General features: G+C 47.1%; 1 protein-coding gene across 7 annotated transcripts in view; it reads right to left on the reverse strand.

The window, feature by feature from the left end:
* Positions 1 to 18,705, reverse strand: part of NRP2 (neuropilin 2) — a 114,715-nt gene that overhangs the window by 27,609 nt on the left and 68,401 nt on the right. For 3 of the 7 annotated variants that reach the window (XM_029225007.1, XM_029225003.1, XM_029225008.1), the window contains 4 exons: positions 16,959 to 17,099; positions 5,484 to 5,746; positions 3,832 to 3,928; positions 2,688 to 2,723 (listed from right to left, as the gene is read on the reverse strand). In XM_029225007.1, the coding sequence (XP_029080840.1) occupies positions 2,688 to 2,723; positions 3,832 to 3,928; positions 5,484 to 5,746; positions 16,959 to 17,099 (537 nt within the window). Of the gene's footprint in view, positions 1 to 2,687; positions 2,724 to 3,831; positions 3,929 to 5,483; positions 5,747 to 16,070; positions 16,863 to 16,958; positions 17,100 to 18,705 lie in introns of those variants that run through there. The other 4 variants (XM_029225005.1, XM_029225006.1, XM_029225010.1 and 1 more) reach the window with 3 other exon arrangements.

An 18,705-nucleotide genomic window follows, 5' to 3' on the forward strand; every position in this document is an offset into this window, starting at 1 on the left:
CTTTAAACATCGCATGACAACACAGCTTATTCACTCTCTCCTCCTCGCCCCTTCTGTACATGGCTCTCTTTTTCTCCGTGGCTTGTTTCTCCTCACTACTGACTCATACCCCGGTATGCAATCAAAGTATACACCCCAAGCAGAAGACACAAGGCGACTTGAATTAAAAGAAAATGTTCTATGGCAAGAAATGAGTAAGAGGCAGAAAATGAAAGACACTTCAAAATATAAAAGATTAAGACTATCTAATAAGCCCCGGTCCAGAGGCCACTTTTGTTGCATTTCCTTAAAGATTTACCTGGTACACATAGATCTCTCCTAAAGAACAAGATTGCTTCTGTCTCGTGGTTAATATATAATGGAAGAGAAAAACAACTCCAATTCAAAAAAACATACTAACAATATATACGCCTGTTGATAATATTGTTTCACCATCAACTTTCCCTATCCTGCTTGCCCAAACCTGATTTCTCTGTTTCTCTTTCTGAGTGAAAGCCTGGTTTAAGCCCCAAGGAATCCACACCCCAGCAAGAGAGGGCTGCTGCTGCCCTGACCAGGAGAGGTGAGTAGGTTGGATAGAGCGAACGGTCCGCTTTCCTCGCCCAAATGGAAGGCTTCGCTCAAGTCAAAATCCAGAGGTGCCTGCTGAGGTCAGAGGCGCCTCAACCCAATAGAATCCTCCTTGGCCCTGGGTTCATCTGGCTACCAAGTCAGAGTTCCATGTAAAACTTGCCGATGTAATTGAAACTGTCCATTGTCAACTCCTATCCTGCTCTTGACTCCTTAGCCGAGTCTCTGCTCCCCACAGCTTGGTTTCCTCCTTCCAAAGATGTTCGTTATTTCTCAAGACAACAGCCGTGGGCCAATCCATGCCACTCGTGGGCTGCCTTTGCTTAACCCCCAAAGCAGCCCATCGGGAGTGCACTGGAAATTCTTACCTTCGAGTCCCTAAGCCCTGTGTTTATTTTGGCTAAATGAGCACTGCGGCTCTGAGGCTGTTTTATTTATATATATATTTTTTTTACAAGAGAACATGACTGGCCTGTGACGCTCATGGTAAACACAGCCTCCGGGACAGCACATGTGCCCTGGTTTGTTTATTCTTTTACAGAAGCAAAGTGCTTAGCCACCGTACGTGTCATTCACGGACCCAGACATGTGTGCTCACACAGCACAGTGTCTGCAGCACGGGCTGTAAGTCTGTAACCAGCCTTTCCTGGGAGCTCTGAGTCTCAACAATCAAAGTCATGTGAAACAACATAAGCAAGTTTCACCGCCCGAGCGTCCACGTTACCTTGGGTCCCGAAAGTTAGAACTTGAATTCAACTGTACTCCAAGCCGTTCAGTTTTGATCTCAGCTTTCCTTCCAATACTTTTAGATTCACATTAACATAAATCTCACACCCAAGGAGCACCATCAAATGCACATGAATACTCTTAATACTTTAAAATGTGCAGCGGGGGGGAGTAAGGATGGGGTTTAGGAGGCAAGGGAAGGTGAAAAAGAAAGAAAAGATATTCTACATAGGTAGGTCTGCCGTTCCCCGTGCTGCTGTCCTCTTCCTCAGCTACTGTCTCAGGGTTGTGGCTGAGGGGTGGCAAACTGGGTGAGATGATGTGGAGTCAGAGAGCACATCTAGGTGGCAACCCAGGAAGTCATCTCTCTCCAGCCAGGAGCTGGACAGATTACTGAGACTGAAGATAATGAGCCTAGACTTCAGACACAAAAATGACTTCCCTTACGCATAAAACAGGTTCCGTCCTTAGGTGAGGGTGAGTGTCTCTGAGTGCGCTTTCCCCCGCAGCCAACTCAAGCGAAGCATTTATAGAGTGGCTTCTAAATGCTTAGCATTGGAACCCGGGTGGAAATGTTAGCAGTGTCAACCAGGAGGACTGCAAAGAGGGTGAAATGTGAAATCCACTGCAGTAAACAGCACAGACATTAGCATCCCCAAGTTTGGAGGTCTTTCTTCCCTCCCTGGATAAGGCAAGCACCACACATTCCTATTTCTTTGCCCTGCTCTCTATTTACCTTATTAGGGATAAAATGCCCTTTTCTGTTCTTCCGTCTTGTATTGCAAGCGCTCTAACTCCAGGCACTGAATGAGCCTCCTTCTTCCCTTAATCAGACACCAGCTCCTGAGTTTTGCAACTTTCCCCCCTTTGGATTATCATTCCTTGTGTGTTTCCCCTAACTTTCTTCCCTCACAAAACTGCCCACCAGTGTACCTCACTGAGGGTTAATTGAGACCGCTGCCTTGGTACCCTGTGACTGGAAAGAAACCATCTTCAGGCGAAAATAAATCATTGCCACCTCATTTCACTTTTAATTTACTACTGACTTTTTTTGCTGTTCAGTCTCCCCACAGCCTCTCGTTTCTCACCACTCATGCATGTTCAGCCTCATTGCTCTCCGTTGGACAGTGCAAGGCTGAAAGGTTTATCTGTAACCTATTTGTCTCTATTACAGGTTTCTAAACTTTAATTAAAGAAGAGACAGCGAGGATCTCAATCCCCCTTTCCCTGCATCTACAGGTGTTGTTGGCGCCACCTAGCGGTGAGAAGGTGTGGCATCTATTTTCTCTTCGGAGCTTTGTCAAATTTGGAGGCTTATTGCCTCCACCAAATTCGTATCACATGGGGGGAAGGAAAAGGCATGCAGAAATTTAAAAAGAACTTTTGTTTACCTTTAAAATTCTCACCTGCAAAAGCTGAGATGGGTTCTGGAAAAAAAACAGAAAAAAGTTTGAGTTAGATAAGGGGAAGAAATAGGGTGAACAAAGGGTATGATGAAGATGAATTTCATCAAGGTTTTTATACTATCCCACGGAAAGTATCCCATGTCCTCCACATGCTCTAGCCCATGTCTAACACATCATCGTCATGGGGGCCGGGTAGGTGGGGAAAAGATTCTCAAAGTTGCTTTGGAACAAAAAGTCCTTTGTAGAGTAACGGATCACTTTCTCAGAGCCCGGATTACTTCTAGATGCCTGGGGCCCCGAGAATTGCCTGAAGAGACTAGGGTGGTCCCAGGTGCTCTGGCATCATCAGGCACACACACACCTGGGACCCACGTGCCAAGAAAAGCACTTGGTGAGTTATTATAGTTACTCTGCGGACTGAAAGTAGGTCTCGTTCCTTGTCAGGATTTCCTCTTGCTTTGGGGAATGTCCATGGCTCTGAGATGCACACGTTTTACTAGGTAAAACGTGTGCATCTCAGGCGGGCCGGCCGCTCAGCACTTCTGTCCAAGGTGACAGTGTCCTTCCTATGCTGGTCACCTGGCATGCAATGTTTAATCTTACAACTTTGGCATCTTGAGCATTAGAGATATTAGCCTCAAAGCAAAATCTAAACTCTTACTCCACATGCCATACCTTGCCCTGAAATTCATTCATGTAAAAGAGCTACTTGGGTAATTTTGTTATCACTCTGATATAACATATGTACTATTTTCGCTCACCAGTGAAGGCTTCCATTAAATCCATCAAACCTTTCCATCATGTAATTCTGACTGACAGTTGCTCTCGCCCTCTAGCATTTTCTTTGCTAAAAGCTGGAGTCTGATGATAGGGTCTTGGCACCCTGAATCTCCATATACTTAGTGCGTGTCTATTTCTGAATGGGAACGGGGATATAAGACTTCACCTCATCTCACCCCTCTCCCATCCTGAATGCAGCCCAAGCTATAACTGCACTCACACCTCGCCTCCCGCACAGACTGGAGCTGCCCCACCCACTGGGTAAGAGCTGTGTTTGAAAACGATGTGCTGTCTCTTCTTGTACATCCCAGCCCTTGGAAGAGCCACAAAGAGACAGATATTCACGTACCCATACAGTTCTCCAGCGGGACATCGGTGCTTATCCGAATGTCATCAATGGCAATTTCTCCCGAACGTCCTTTTCCTATAACTCCCTCGAACACGATCTAGAAGCCGGAAGAAAAAGAGCCATGGTTAACTGAGCTTCCTCGTCCAAACAGTGCAAAGATTTCCAATTTTCTGTTAACTGCAGCTTAAAATGTGTGTGTGCGTGTGCGTGTGCGTTACTGCACCTGGTACACATCTGTTGACCACATGGCTATGGTGCTTGAAATCTTAATTTAAAAAGAGTTGGTTCAAATCAAATGCATATTTGAGGTGATTAAAAAATACATATATAACAAAGTGATGGATATTGTTGTCCAGTAACCAGAATGTATTGACTAAAAGGACCACAATCAGAGCACGTTTAATGGAGAATTGAAATTTCCCTAGCCATTTTTGATATTTTTTCTCATAAATCTTTCAAATGCCCAATCCAGGTATTTGGAAACTCAGAGGACACGAGCAGGTGGGGGTAAGGTGAGAAATGTAGTATACAGGTTTGTGTCCCCTTGGGGGTAACACTGTCATATGGCTCCATTATTACAATGAGTAGGGAAGTGATTTTCCTTCACCACTAGTTTACTGAGCACCTAATACGTGCCAGGCACCATGACAGTTCCAAAGCCTAATAAGAGAAGACCCTCTGACCAGGAAATCTCACCGTTTAGTGGGCGAGACAAAAATGCCAACAGGTACTCGCAACACCATGCCCTGAGGTTTATAAGTGGGAAGGCAGGTGCGGGGTTGGGGGGAGGGACTCAGGCTGCCTAACAAGCTCGAGAGTGACTGCAGGCAGCAGACAGGAGCCCCTCTGCTCTGTGGTCTCCATGCCGCCCGCCCTCGTTCTCGCCCTCCCCAGGTTCTCTCTGCAAACGAGCACATGTCCTCTGGCAAGCTGAGCGCGCAGTTGGCTGCTTCACCAGCCATCTGTTGCTGTTTCTCGTCTGGGGAGGAGCAGGTTAACGCTATGGCTGGTTCTCAGTCACCTCTTCCACAGTATGCCCACTCCTACCCAAGTTTCAGCCCCAGCTGTGCGTACCCATCTGTGCCTCGGGCGCTTGCTCTGTGGGGCAGAGATAATAGAACTCAACTCCGGGAGCTGCTGGGAGAGATACCACTCACTTAGGAGTCTCTCTGGTCTGCTGGCCACTAAGCACCAACAGCGACCCTCCCCTTCCCGTGTTCACACTTGCTGGGACAGGGGTGGGAGGCTGTTTCCCTCTCCTCCTCGGAGTCTGAGGGGCTCCACAGGCTTCTTCCCCTTGTGTGTGGAGGGTTTGTTTGTGTTTATTTCCCTGGCTTCTGCGTCCCTTTGTCAGCCTACCTGATAGCAATCTAAAATAAAATGGAGAGAAGAAACATTTGTCGGAGAAGGTTTCAGCAATATAAAAGGCGATAGGAGGAACAAAGAACCAAGTCTGGGTGTAGAGATAGGCACATTCTGAATAACAAATAAGAGTGTCATTTAGTTGCCATGGCAACGTGAGAAACACAATGAAAACAGCGGCGCTTAACCGCGTTCCCTAAAGATGAATGGGCACGGCCCTTTGAAATATTGAAACACAGATCACAACGATTCCCTCGGATCTCCGCAACGGTCCCCCGTCGCCACCCCACCTGGTACTCCATGTCATAGCTGGGCAAGATGATCCGCCCGTGTTTCCACTCGCCGCCCTGGTCCTCGCGGATGACCCAGAGGAGCTTGCTCTCCTGGCTGGCTTCGCGCACTACCTGCAGCGCCACCCCGCGGCCTCCCGTGGCTTGGTACTGGAACTCCATGCACACGGGGCTCCGCGGCAGGTGGACGGGTGGGCTGATGAGCCGCGCGTACTGGCCCTCTCTCCCGCCATCACTCTGCAGCCGCAAAAAATTCCTGTCATCTGGGGGGAAACAAACCCAAACAGGGGTTCCTGGTAAATAACTGGGAAAGACACCAGTTGGCAGTTGTGGTCCCTCCGGGGGGAAGCTGGGGCAGAGTTTGGGTGTCTTTTATTTATGAACTAGTTCTCCAGGCCCTGTGTCCCTTTCTTAGGGCTCTGGAACCCGGACTCAAATGCTGCATCCTCTTGAAGCCCTTTCTTGAGTCTTTCCGTCAAGAAGGTCCCTCCTGCCTATTTCCCTGCATCACTTCTTTTGTGCCTTTTACATATGGCACCCGGCGTCGCTGGCCGTAGGTCTTGGCTGGTTGTATTTGTACTTGTCTTTCCCCCCCTAGATTCCGAGAGGCCAGACCTACGTTTTACGCATCACCGGCTTACCCAAAGGGCCAGTGCACTCTAATGAACTGGATAATAAAGTGGTGAAATGGCTGCTAGACTAGAGGATGTTTCTGGCCAGGTGGTTTATAATTCAAGCCTTTATAATCTTGGCTGGGCACTGTCCAAATGGAAGACATTTAAAAGCTTCTGTCTCCGACGGTGCTACTGGATGGTGCCTGGGCTCTAGTAACTGCAACTCGGAAGACTCACATCCCTGCTCAAGCAGAACAGGGAATGGTGGCATCACAGGGGTGATTCAGGGGGCCTGAGACCCCAATCCCTTCCCTGACCAGCCTGGGGAGGCCTGAACTTGGCCTTCCTTAGAGAGCCAGGCAAACACAGCCCCAATGAAAACAAGTGCTGTCATCATCACTAACAAAGGCTAAGTGTTTAGCAGAGAACATACACATATTGGGAAATGAAGGTTTCACCCATCCAAATGTTTGAAGAGCGTGTCTTTTGGCCGATTAGTTTTTAGATACATCAGGCACTGTGTGGGAGGCCGAGTTCCCGTTCCTGCTGGCAGACCCCATGCCTTGCAGACACAGGTCTGGGGACCCGCACCAGCAAATCCAGCTCGTGGAGGAGCATTCCGGCCACTTGCATGGAGAACAGGATGGCATCTGAGGAGAAAGTCTCACGGCCTCCTTTGGGCCCTGAAACATCTTATGCTGAACACTTCTGCAAGATGGCGGGGGCACTTTTGCACCACATACCCAGCACATCAGACACCTCAGGATCAGGTTAATCTGAGACGTGGGCACAGAGCTCTCTTACTCAACAGGGACTGTGAACCTCCTGGGCTTATCAGGGGAGAACAGGCAGGCACTCCAGAGCCCTGAATCAACAGGGTGCTCCTGGACCACCGGTTTGCTGTTGCTCTTCCTGCTGACATCATCTTTCTAGTGAGAGCAGAGCCTGTGACAGTCATCAGTGGCCCAGAAACAGCTCTTTCAACTCTCCTCCTCCTGGCCACGTCTCTCCCTGTCTCCCCTAAGTCCCTTCTGGTTAGATTCTCCAGGGTTATTGCTCTAGAAGCTACCCTCCCCTGAAGTCAAATTAGACCAGCTTAGGGTGCAATAGTCGGGATTCCAGTTTGGGACTCCTTAACCATCCAGAACCACGCTGGTCTAATATCCCACAACACGGGACCTCCTCAAGGCCAAAGTCAGCACAGGTAAGTAGGCAGCTGTCTGGAGCAGAGCATTTTAATGATGGCGATCTACTGAGGGAGGAGACACTGGTGCCACAAGCAGACACGCAAAGAACTCCTGAACCTACGCTTCTCCTATCAGATCTCATTACTGCCACTATTAAGGGCAATAATTCTAAGTCATATTTGCATAATGCTTTACAGGTTACAAAGCATGCTGATATGCATTCATAATTTAATCACTGCTATATGCTCGCGAGCTAGGTCTTACTAATCTTCTTTTGCACAAGATGTAGAAACTGAGGCTCAGAAAGGCTCAAGTGACTTTCCAAGGGAGAGAAGCTAGTGAGTAGCACAGCTGGACTTGACTCCAGGTTTCCCCACATTCATGCAGTAGGCCCTTCACTTCAGCTGTGACCCCAGTACCTTGTCCCAAGTCCGTGTAATCAATCACATGCTATTCAAGGCAAACTGGCTTCTCTGCTGAGCGCTGTTGCCTTTTCTCCATTTACCTGTAATTCTCTGCTCCCCGACCCCCATCCCACCCCTTTTGCCAGTTCTTCTCCTAACCATTCTGGCGCATTTCAACATTAATTCCTCTCTTCTCTCAACAGCTCGAGCATCTACTGACCACACCACTGATTTTACCTTGCTTTAAAAAAGACTGGAGACCATTTTTCATGTGTTTCAGCGGGTAAACACCCACTGCCTTGTACTGTAATTTAACTGTTTGGTGTGTGTCTTTCCTATTGCCCTGGTTAGATGTAAGGTCCTGGCCTTACACATAGAAGGGTTAATGATGCTTCTTCTCCCTGCCCCTAGACAGTGACAAATACATGCCACCACTCAGTAAAATTTTGTTCCCATGAATGAATGAATGACAAACACATGGATAAAGAATGCAGTGAGGCTGCCCATTGGAAACAAGAACAGAGGGGGAATCACCTGGCCTCCGGTAAGTCCTCAGGTTCATATAATCTTCTCTCACAGTTCCCTCCCATTCTACTGAGCCAACAGCCTTTTTCAAAGGTGAGGGGATTTTTTTTTGAGATGCTCTGCTTCTTATTACGGAACATTTATACTGCAGTATGAGTATGTATAAAGAAAAAGGTACAATAGCTTTTGCAAAGTGAATATACCTACAGTCGATAGATAGATCCAAAAACAGGGTGACCGTGGAAGCATCCAGTCCACTGAGCTACCAGCGAGAACCCCCCAAACGCTCCCATGCTCCAGTCATTTCCAAGCCTTTACTGTTTCCACTCGTATATAAAGGAAACCAGATTTCAGAGACTTATTATTCAGCCTTCTTCCTTCACAGTTTCACAAATAAGACCCACTGGCTGCCTGAAAATTGCTTTGGCAGAAATACTGTCACTTGTGTGAATTTACGTTTCTAAGCAGCAGGGGAATCATAGCATAATGGTTAGAATTTAGTAAGTGAAATGTGTGTGGAGGTGGAAAGAGCTGGGCTGGCTGGGGTTTATCCGGTCTGTTTTATTTACCCATCCTGTTGCTAAAACTTCAGGCACGATGAGGCCAAAGGTTTCACAGACTGCCTCTCCCGGGGACCTGAGCTGGCCCCCTCCTCTCTCCCTCCCTTTCCTCTCCTCTCTTCTCTCTCTCTCTCACAATAAGATGATAATCACTATGCGTGATTTAAAGGACCCCTGGAAGACCGGGGAGTTAATGCTGGTGACGTGCTAAGCACGAGCAGCTGAAGGATCATAATTCAGTGCTGACATCTGAGCTAATCCACTGGTTTGCAGAATCTCAAGACAAGCAGGCCTCTGAATTTCACTTAGTGAAATCATTTGTTCCCCACTTGTCTGTTAAGTGCTATGAGCTCGAGGGAAGAAAGATGATATGTAAATTTAAGGAATTAGCAGCAGACATCAGTCAGAGGGACGCTGAGCTGCAAAACGTCCCTGCCTGTCACTGACAGGGGACTGATTAGAAGCAGGACATCATGAAGGAATGGCTTCGGCCAGGAAAAGCCCAGAGATGGGGAGAGGAAGAGTAGGGGCAAGAGAATTGTTGTGACCTGAGCACCTCTGTGTGCCAGATATCACACTGGTGGCTTTGTTGCCTTCCGTAATCTTCCCTGTGAATTAAGTATTACGTTCTCCATTTTTACCAAAAAGGAGACAGAGGCTCAGAGAATTGAAGTCATGTGTCCCAGACCACTGCTAGAGAGTGATGGAAGTAAGATCTGAGCCCTGACTGGACTGAGAAAAATCGCCAGAAACTCGCCTCTCATCTGGGCTGGAATCCTGATGTTCGCTAGTCTTTTAAAGCCTCAGTCTTCCCATCTGTGAAATGGATATAATAACAGCAATACTGCATAGGGTCGTGAGGAGGAGGAAATGGAAAGAGCCTTGTAAGGTGCTTTGCATACGAACAACGCTCCATAAATGCTCTGATCTTCATTTCCACTGCCATCACTAAACCACTGCCTCCTGTGCTGGCCTTTTTGTTTCTTTTAGAAAGAAAAAGGGTCCAAAGAGCACCAATAACCTGGGAGGACCAATCCAAGACTCAAAGGAAGTAAGATTTGGCTCAAGGACAGTAAAGATATTCTCTGGAATAAGATGGTTCCCAGATCCATCCTAACTCCAGAAACCAGCCAGCCTCAAGTTGTACACATCAGACACTGTTTACCACATGCTTTTGGGTCAATCTACAGTAGATGAAATAAAATAATACATGATTCTGGAATGCGAGTGGGACCTCAAAAGACCATTTAGATGGGGCCAGCCCTGCTGCCCAGAGGAACCATGCTGAAAACATCCGCAGAACAGCTGTCCACCCTTCGCTTTAAATTCTCCAGAGGAGGAGTTTCCATAGGCCATGCTGGCAATGTGTCTTCTGGGTCACAGCCCTAACTGTCAGAAACTTCTTAACTTCATTTTTAAGTTTTCCTACTGTCATTTAGACACATGTCCTCCTTCTATTCCCGACGGAGTGCAGCCAATTTCTGTCCTCTGACTTAGAAACACCTTCACTCGCGAAGAATTAAGACCCTGGTCTTCACTTCCTCAGGAAACACAACCCTTGCCTCTTTAAAAATCCTCTTTCCAGGGCTTTGGTTGTGGCAGGTCTCCACGTTGACCCTTCGCCAAGCTAAGTGCTTCAGTTCTTTGAAGTTATGGCACCCATATATGTGCTGTGAGCGAAGCACATGTGCTATCAGTGGAGCTTGTTCTTCTAGAATATTCTAATGTATGGCCTACCACTGCCAAACACAGAGGAAGTTTTAACAGACAGTGGCTGTTGGTGACTTGATAGAGCAAAGGGTTGGCCTGGCATGGGTGGGCTACTTTATTGATTTACTTAGACTTTGGGGGAAAAGCCCTTTGGATTGTTAAGAGGTCCCCAAACATGGCCAGCTAAGAGTCAGCTCTACCTGCTGGAGGCTGTCTTCTTGTTTCTGTAGCTGATGGCAGTGATGTCGGCAATGGATAGCTTCCAACGGGAAACAATGCAGAGGAGATACATTTAGCAGCAGAAAGAGAATGAAGAAAAAATGTTCCAGAGATACAATCCGTCTCCCCCCAGACCTGACATGTTTGGGAGGCATTTTGCTAGGTTCTTGACTCAAAACATCTGTTGTTGCCCATGACGCAGGGAAAACAATCGCATGGGAATGAACAACAGTTCGAAAGGGCAGAGAGGAAGTGCAGAGAACAAGGTCATTCAGCGTCTTAACCTGCTGCTGTCTCTAGAAAGGGTCTCCTGACATTTCACCTGGCGATTTATGACCACATCTGGCTTCAGCTGATCACGTGACCACTTCTGGCCCAACAGCCATGGAATCAGTGGTGCCGACACCTTACCAAAGCCTGAGATAAATCACCAGTCTGATCCTCCAGGCTATCGCAAAGCCAAACACACCATCTGTCCAACACACGCATCTCCTGGCTAGCATCTTGCCCTCCTACTAGAACAACCATCTGAAAGAATATTTAGTGCTGCAGAGATGGAGTCTCTTTGTACAGGTCATGCTTAAGACACGAGTCAGCCCCTCAGCTGGCCTCCCAAGGTCAGACCATCTCTGCTAAGGTCCTCAAATTAACAACCGGCTAAGGGAAACACTGACTTTGGATGAACTCTGCAGGATGTTCTCAAGGTTTGCAATTGACCACCTTGTGGACATTTGAGGTTTCAGACCTGGGCTTTGCAGGAGTCTATCTTGAGCTGCTTTTTTGGTATGTCGGCTTTCATGAAGGTTTGCAATCGACTCAGTCTGGTTATCACTCTGCCCCTTCATTATCAGTCTTACACACTCAACCAATCATGACTTTCAGAATAAAAGGAAGAGCTTCTCCTCTCTACTGCTGTCTTTTCTACAAAGTCAGAGATGTCTTCCTTCCTACGCTCCTTAAAGAAGGGCCTCTATGCTTTCCTTTTCCAGTGGAAGTTATTCCTTAAATATGGCTTTCTTTTAGCCCAGCTGTTCCTGGTCTTTAATTATCTAGCCTGCTCTAAGCCCGAGAAGTTCCCGTCTCCCTATTTGTAGTGGCTGTGCCCCAGACACGCCACAGCACCCTCTTTCTGAAGGCAGTTCAAGCTGATGCCAATCCCGTGTCTGGATTGTTTGCTGCCATCGGTCCCACCTATGAGGAAGGTCTTTTGAGTTAAGAGAGTTGCTTTTTAATTCACAGAGTCCCTGCTAACTCACCGCCCAAAATCAAGCCCATTGTAAGCAAGTTGACTCATGAGTCATTTTCACTGATTTCTTTGCGACTGTCTACTGACCATACCCACTCACACTTAATCCTCTTGTGTGTATGTCCCATAGTGAACCACAGTTCTGGTCCTCCACTCTCATGGGGTTTATTCAGTGGCCCAACCTGCATCAAAACAGCCCTACGAGAAGTCAACAGAACTACCACTTACATCTGATGGAAGGGCCGCCATTTGTAAAATTTGAATATTCCAGAACCTTCTATTCTTGACTTACTCTTACTTGTTTTTGAACCCAGAGTAAAGGTTCTGGTCTCTCAATCCAATAAGCATATAAATGCTAGGTAGCCAAAGCTCTGTCCTTTTATAAAGGCGTACTATTCCAAATAGCCTTTGCCTGTTTTCTTTATGTCACTTCCATGATTTGAAATGAAGTAATATTGTAGTCATACTTCGTTAGGTCAACAAATATATAAAAGAACACACATTTAGGGTGACCACACACTTGAGGATTCTGAAGCTGACCTGGAACAGTACCCTTTATCTCTAGTCTTGTCTCATTCCTGAAGATAATAATAACAACAATAACAATAATAGTAAAACAGTTATTACTATTATTGCTATTACTTAGTATTTACCCTTTTTTTTTTTTTTTTTGCGGTACGCAGGCCTCTTACTGTTGTGGCCTCTCCCGTTGTGGAGCACAGGCTCTGGACGTGCAGGCTCAGCGGCCATGGCTCACGGGCCCAGGGCGTGTGGGATCTTCCCGGACCGGGGCACGAACCCGTGTCCCCTGCATCGGCAGGCGGACTCTCAACCACTGCGCCACCAGGGAAGCCCCAGTATAGTTCCTATACTGTCTAATAGTATGTTACTTGCTTACTTTACTATGTTACTCACTGAGGTACAATGACAGTGACAAAAAATGCCAGGCACTGAACACTCCCACCAAGGAGAAGGCACATCTCCCTAATTATTTTCTCTTGGTTTACACCAAACCAAGGGGCAACAGAGTCAGCAAGCACCCTGGAAGTTACTCTTCACGCCAAAAGGTGCTGCAGCTGTGCTGACCAAGACAGCATCCTGTGATAATGGACGTGTTCTCTATCTGCACCGTCCCACACAGAGTGGGTACTGAGCTCTTGAAATGTGGCTGATGTGATGGAGGAACTGAAGTTTTATCTGTATTTAATTTTAATTAAAATTAAAATAGTCACGTGTGGCTAGCGGCTACCGTATTACACAGGGCAGGTCTAGACACACGGGTTCACCATAGCATCTCAAGGCATTTTTGCCTTGTTCCTTAAAGAGCTGAATCCGATCTTCCTCAAAATTCTGTTTCTGATCAATGCACTTAAGAATATCTGTGGGAGATACAGCGGCTTCCACTAGGGGAGATATTTTCTGTGTCACTGTAGTTACAGAGCAAAGGCAAAGTGCTTTCTCAGAGAACAAGGTACTAGCTCCTCTGCAACCACCAGGGGTCACTGAATTCGGAACAGGGTCCCCAGGGGCTGGTATGAACACACTCCAGGCTTCTAAGCCACAAGCAAAGAGCTAAAAAAAGAAATTCTGAATGTCTTGAAAGACTATCTTGAAAAACAAAAACAGTGGAATAAAACCAGTGGGTGTCTTGTCAGCCTTAAGCAACTATTACCACTAGCCAAAAGAACAGAACTAATTGCTTACTTAAAAGGAAAAGAAACAAAACAAAACAAAACATGAGAAAAGAACTAAATCAGAAAACATCTAAGGAATGTAAGTAGTTTCCACAGACACTTCTAATCAAGTAGTCTGTGTATGATATTTGAACATGGCTGTTGTCTTTTTTCTTTCCTCCCTTCTCCCTCTGCACTTGATGGGGACACCTCCTTTCTTAAATGTAATTACTTTTGTTTACCTATCTAACAAGGAGATAAAACACATGGCACACTTTTCTTAAAGAGTGGAGGGGTCTCCTCTTTGTGGAGGGGCAAAGTGTGGGTGACACAGCACTTTCAGGCTTGACTTGGAAGGTCCCGGGACTCTGAACCCATTAGCATTTGCCCTGCCCCTAACCAAGCACAGCTGTTTCCTTTCTCCCAACTGCTCTCCTCGGGGCTCCAATTTTTTTGAAGAAGAAGAAAGGACCACCCTGAACAGAAAGGGCTCTCTATCCTCTCCTGCTTAGAGCCCAGTATCATGTTGTGTAAGGGGAAGGACAATGGGAGATACAGCAAATGATTTTTAAATCATCAGAGGATGGACAGAAGCACTCTGAAGACAACATTATGATTTTGTTTTCTGGAGGCAACATCCAAGGGCCACTTTTCCAAACTTCAGGGATTCCTTTGGAACAGGAAAATAATTATTTTCTTTTTCGATTTCTTAAGGGAGAAAAACATTAGATCTAGCAGTTCCTTATGGCCCTAATTTTCTTTCTGTCCCCATCCAGCCAGCTAAAGGTTGGACTTCTGCCCGCTCTGCAAGATTGCTCTGAAGAGCCTTCCCAAACCGCAGGGTGTAATGAATCAAGTGGAACGCGGGCAGGATGAGGATTCCCAGCCAGTAGCCGGGGTCAACCCATGGGGCATCAGGTGAGGGTGAGGGCTGGGCGAAGAGGGGGCAGAGGGGAACTGCGTCAAATGGAGAGTAGCTTAAGCTCTCCCCAAAGTGCCACTTGCTAACTGGTGGCCTTGGAGTCTGGACAGGGCTGACCTCAGGGATTCTTAGAGAAAATCTGCTCAGAAGAGTGCAAGGGAGGAAGTGGAATAATTAGAAAGAACCTGAGGATGGATGCTGAATAAGAGCCAGTAAATCTCCCCTTGTTGTATCACCTGCATCCCTTTATTCAACGTGCCTTTGCCAAGCTGCCCCCTTATACAAACACCTCTCACACACACACACAAACACACACACATATAAACCACAAACACACTCAAACATAAACATACAGACACACACACACGCATATAAACCACAAACACACTCAAACATAAACATACACACACACACACAGATTCATACATGCACACAAACTAAACGTATGCATATACATATTTACAAACACACAAGATCTACACATAAAAACAACATATGCACGTACACACAAAACCCACAAATACCTTGAGAAAGAAAGACATACACACAGCGCACAAATGCACACGTATAAACATCACACATATACACACACAGCGCACAAATGCACACGCATAAACATCACACGTACACACACAGTGCACAAATGCACACGTATAAACATCATACGTACACACACAGCGCACAAATGCACACACATAAACATCACACGTACACCACCCCACCCCCACGGCAAATTTTCTTTACGTTTGGATAAAAAGTGGAGGTTGGGAAAACAACCAATTAATTGGGCCAAGTCTCAAAGGAGAGGAAATGAAATGAAAAATCCAGGCTGGGTTATAAAAATAAGTATTTTTTTTCCAACGTGCAGGAGGCTCATTATATTAATTAAACATTATTGCAGTGAGCGAGGGGGGGAGGGTGATTAACGCTGGGATGAGGGTAAGTGTTCTCTCCTGTTGCCTGAGGCCGTGGTGATCTTCAGATATTAATCTCTCTGAGCACTCAAATCCTGAAGAGATAAACACTTGAAATATGAAAATGTTTTTCTCCGGAGCACATGCTGTGACCCTCCGGGAAAGCAAGTGCAGGAGACGGCCCGCGGAGAGCGTCCATCCCACTGCCGTCCCTGGAGACAGGGGACACGGCCAGTCCTTGGGGTGAGGGGCAGCAGAGCAGCTCTTGGGGACTCTGAAGAAGGGGAGGTCCCTCCCCCCTTTCATTCTCTAGGCAGGCAACATATGATCTACTAATTTCCAGAATTAAGCCCTTCCCTCTCAAACGCTTACAGGGGGCCCAAGATCCAGGAACACTGAAAGCTAACAGGTGACGTGCTAGAGCAACGTATGCTACGTACTGGCTTGTGAGAGCCGACTGTGGAGTTTTCTGGAATTTTGCAAGCCTACTGTGAAATGCAAGCATTGTTAACAATTGAATTCTATAAAGTTGCAATGAAATAAAGTATATTAAAAAAGAAAGGAAATTCTCAAAATGCAATACTTCCTAATTATTTTAATACATTTTACTGGTATGCATGATTCAGAAGTTATTTATATCTCTGTTATCTGTGTGAGGGAAAAAAACTATCTAAGGCTGTGTTGCTGTACTTCTCAACTCCGCCTCCGATGATGTCATGTTGGTAGCTTGCATTCAACCACAGTGGGAGGATTTACACCACGGAGAGTGGCGAACATTAATTACAAAGCAGATTTTTTTTTTTTAAACCTGGAGAGCCGGTCGTTAAACATTTACCAGAACGTCACTGTAAAAGCATGCCACAATGGAAAGAGTGGACAACTCCTGCTTCGAAGGGCTAAAGGCAACCCCTCTCTACCAACAGTGCCAGGAGAGCCTCTGAAATCGGGCTCTCTGAAACCAAGAGCGCAGCTTCACAATATTCAAGATGCCAAGTGCCAGGCAGCTCTGCGAGACACCCATGGGTGTGGCAGCATTTCAGGCCCTCCACTTGGTTTTCAACAGAAGTGATGATACCCTTCAAAAAGTATCAGTCAGACTTGGGGCCAGGAGTTTCCCAATGAGCCATTTTAGGAACAATGTCCAGCTTGGAGTCACAAGGGGCTCTGTGATGGTGGCATCGAGAGCTGGCTACGGCAACAAAGGGACATTGACTCATCCCCTCTCCTAGGACCTCCTAATTGCTCTTTCTTTCCTCTTCTTTGATCTTGGCCTCTCTCGCTCCCTCCCAGCTTCCAGGCTGCTCTGGAATCACAAGAGAGGGCCAGGAACCGCCAACCAGCTATTCTGTCGGGTGACACTGTCAGTAAAGGCCGGTGGTTTGCAGGCAAAGAGCAGAGGATTGTTCTGTGAAGTTATGAAGCTTGTCAGGGAATATGGAGCTGAAAAACATGGCGCAGGCTGGCCTTAACTCTCTCATCACTTAATTCGAGGCTGGCTTACCTGGAAACGTCCGGTCGCTGGGGCCGGAGCTGCCGGTCCAGGTGCTTTTGAGCCACTTGGCACGGTCGTACATCCAACCACAGGGCTCCTCGGGGAAATCAAAGTTGCAGTTGAATCCTGAAGGGAGCTGCAAATCTTTGTCTAAAAGGGAAAACAAAAACCCCGAAACAAGTCAAATGAAATGGGTTCGGAGAACAGCCACAGTGGTGCTATTTAAACGGCTGGCAGGGCCTAAGGGGAGAGCAGAGAAAGAAATGGCTCCCTTTGCTTATTCATTTAACTCATCTTGTCGATTGTTGGCTTTAGGGTCAGCCTTTGGTCTCATCCTTCCCAGGCATGAAAGCCAAGGCTGCCAGTGGTTCCCATAGTAAGCAATTATAAATGAGGCCACCAAATGGCTTCAGGCTCTAATCGCCCTCTTCTGTCCACTCTGGAGAGCAGACAAATGTGGAAACTGCTGTTCCCTAAAATGCCAGAGAAGAATGTCTCCCCATTGCCTCAGTGGAAGGCAGGATCCTGCCAACCTGGCTGTCAGCAGTGATGGACAGCCCGTTGGCATCCGGAGAGGCTGAAATTCAAAATGCGGGATGTGCTGGCCAGGGAGGAGAAAGTGATCTTGGAAACAAGGGAGGCTTGTTTGCCCTTCACCTCCCTGTGCCAGGCCTCTTGTTTCAGAAGACCGGGTCAGTTCAGCATCCCGGGGGGAGGCACTGCCAGGCGGGTGATTTGGCATGTTAGGGCAAATTGCGGGGACCAGACCAGCCTGCCGCCCAGCTCAGCGCTGACCAGGAGGAAAAGTAATTTGACATGGCTCGGAGTGCCTGAACGCCAGGATTCCAGGGACAGCACAGAATGGAAATCTAAGAGACCACACAATGGCTCGCCCCCGTCTACTCGGCTGTTCACCTCTAAGCGAATAGACCGAACCCAAAGGGTTTCTTTGGAGGTTCCACTCAGCTCTAAAAATCCAGTCTGGGCTTGTGCCAAACACGTGATTAAGTCGGGGGCGGGGTGGAGGTGGGGAAAGAGAGGAAACGGGAACCCAGATTTGGACTCTTGTCCTCAGTAGCTGCGGAGACAGCGGAAAAGTGTTGGCTAACGCTGGTAGCAGGGAGGAAGTGGGGTCTTTGGCCTTTTCACTTCCCTTCTCAGGGTTCCCAGAGAGGAATTTCCGTGGGGAAGGCAGGTTAGGAAGTCTAAAGGGAACAGTCGACTGGTGGAAACACATTGCTCCCAACCCGGGGGGCGAGGACGGATCACCTCTGAGGGAAAGGGCACTGCTGGCCTTGGCGGCAGGTTGCCACTGGGTCCTGCTCGTGCCTCCCCTTCCCAAGAAAGAATATTTAATACTTGCCCACCCTTGGCCAAAGTCAGCTTGAGCTGAGAAGAAACACATGGAATCTATTACTGAAGCGTCAACCTGTGGCTTGGAAAAGTCAGCCCTCAGCCCTCCCCGTCCTTTTCCCGACAACTTCTAAGTTTCTATTTTTCCGTTCAAAAATATGGAGTAATTCGATATACCATAATTCCTCTCTAATGTTTATACGCATACTGTATCTCAGGAACCCAATTCCACAAAGAGATCTTTCGCAAAAAAAAAAAAAAAAAAAAGCGAGAGGGGAGGAACCACCAAAGAAACCCCAAATGAAACAAACCACTATAAACGGGAAAATTATATTAAACTTCTGAAAGTCCTTACATTTTCCTTTGGATTGCCATTTAGACAAAACCCCCTCCTTTTGCCCTG

This window comes from Monodon monoceros, unplaced genomic scaffold, assembly GCF_005190385.1.
Source record: "Monodon monoceros isolate NGI ecotype Baffin Bay Population unplaced genomic scaffold, NGI_Narwhal_1 Super_Scaffold_16, whole genome shotgun sequence".
Lineage (NCBI taxonomy): Eukaryota > Metazoa > Chordata > Mammalia > Artiodactyla > Monodontidae > Monodon > Monodon monoceros.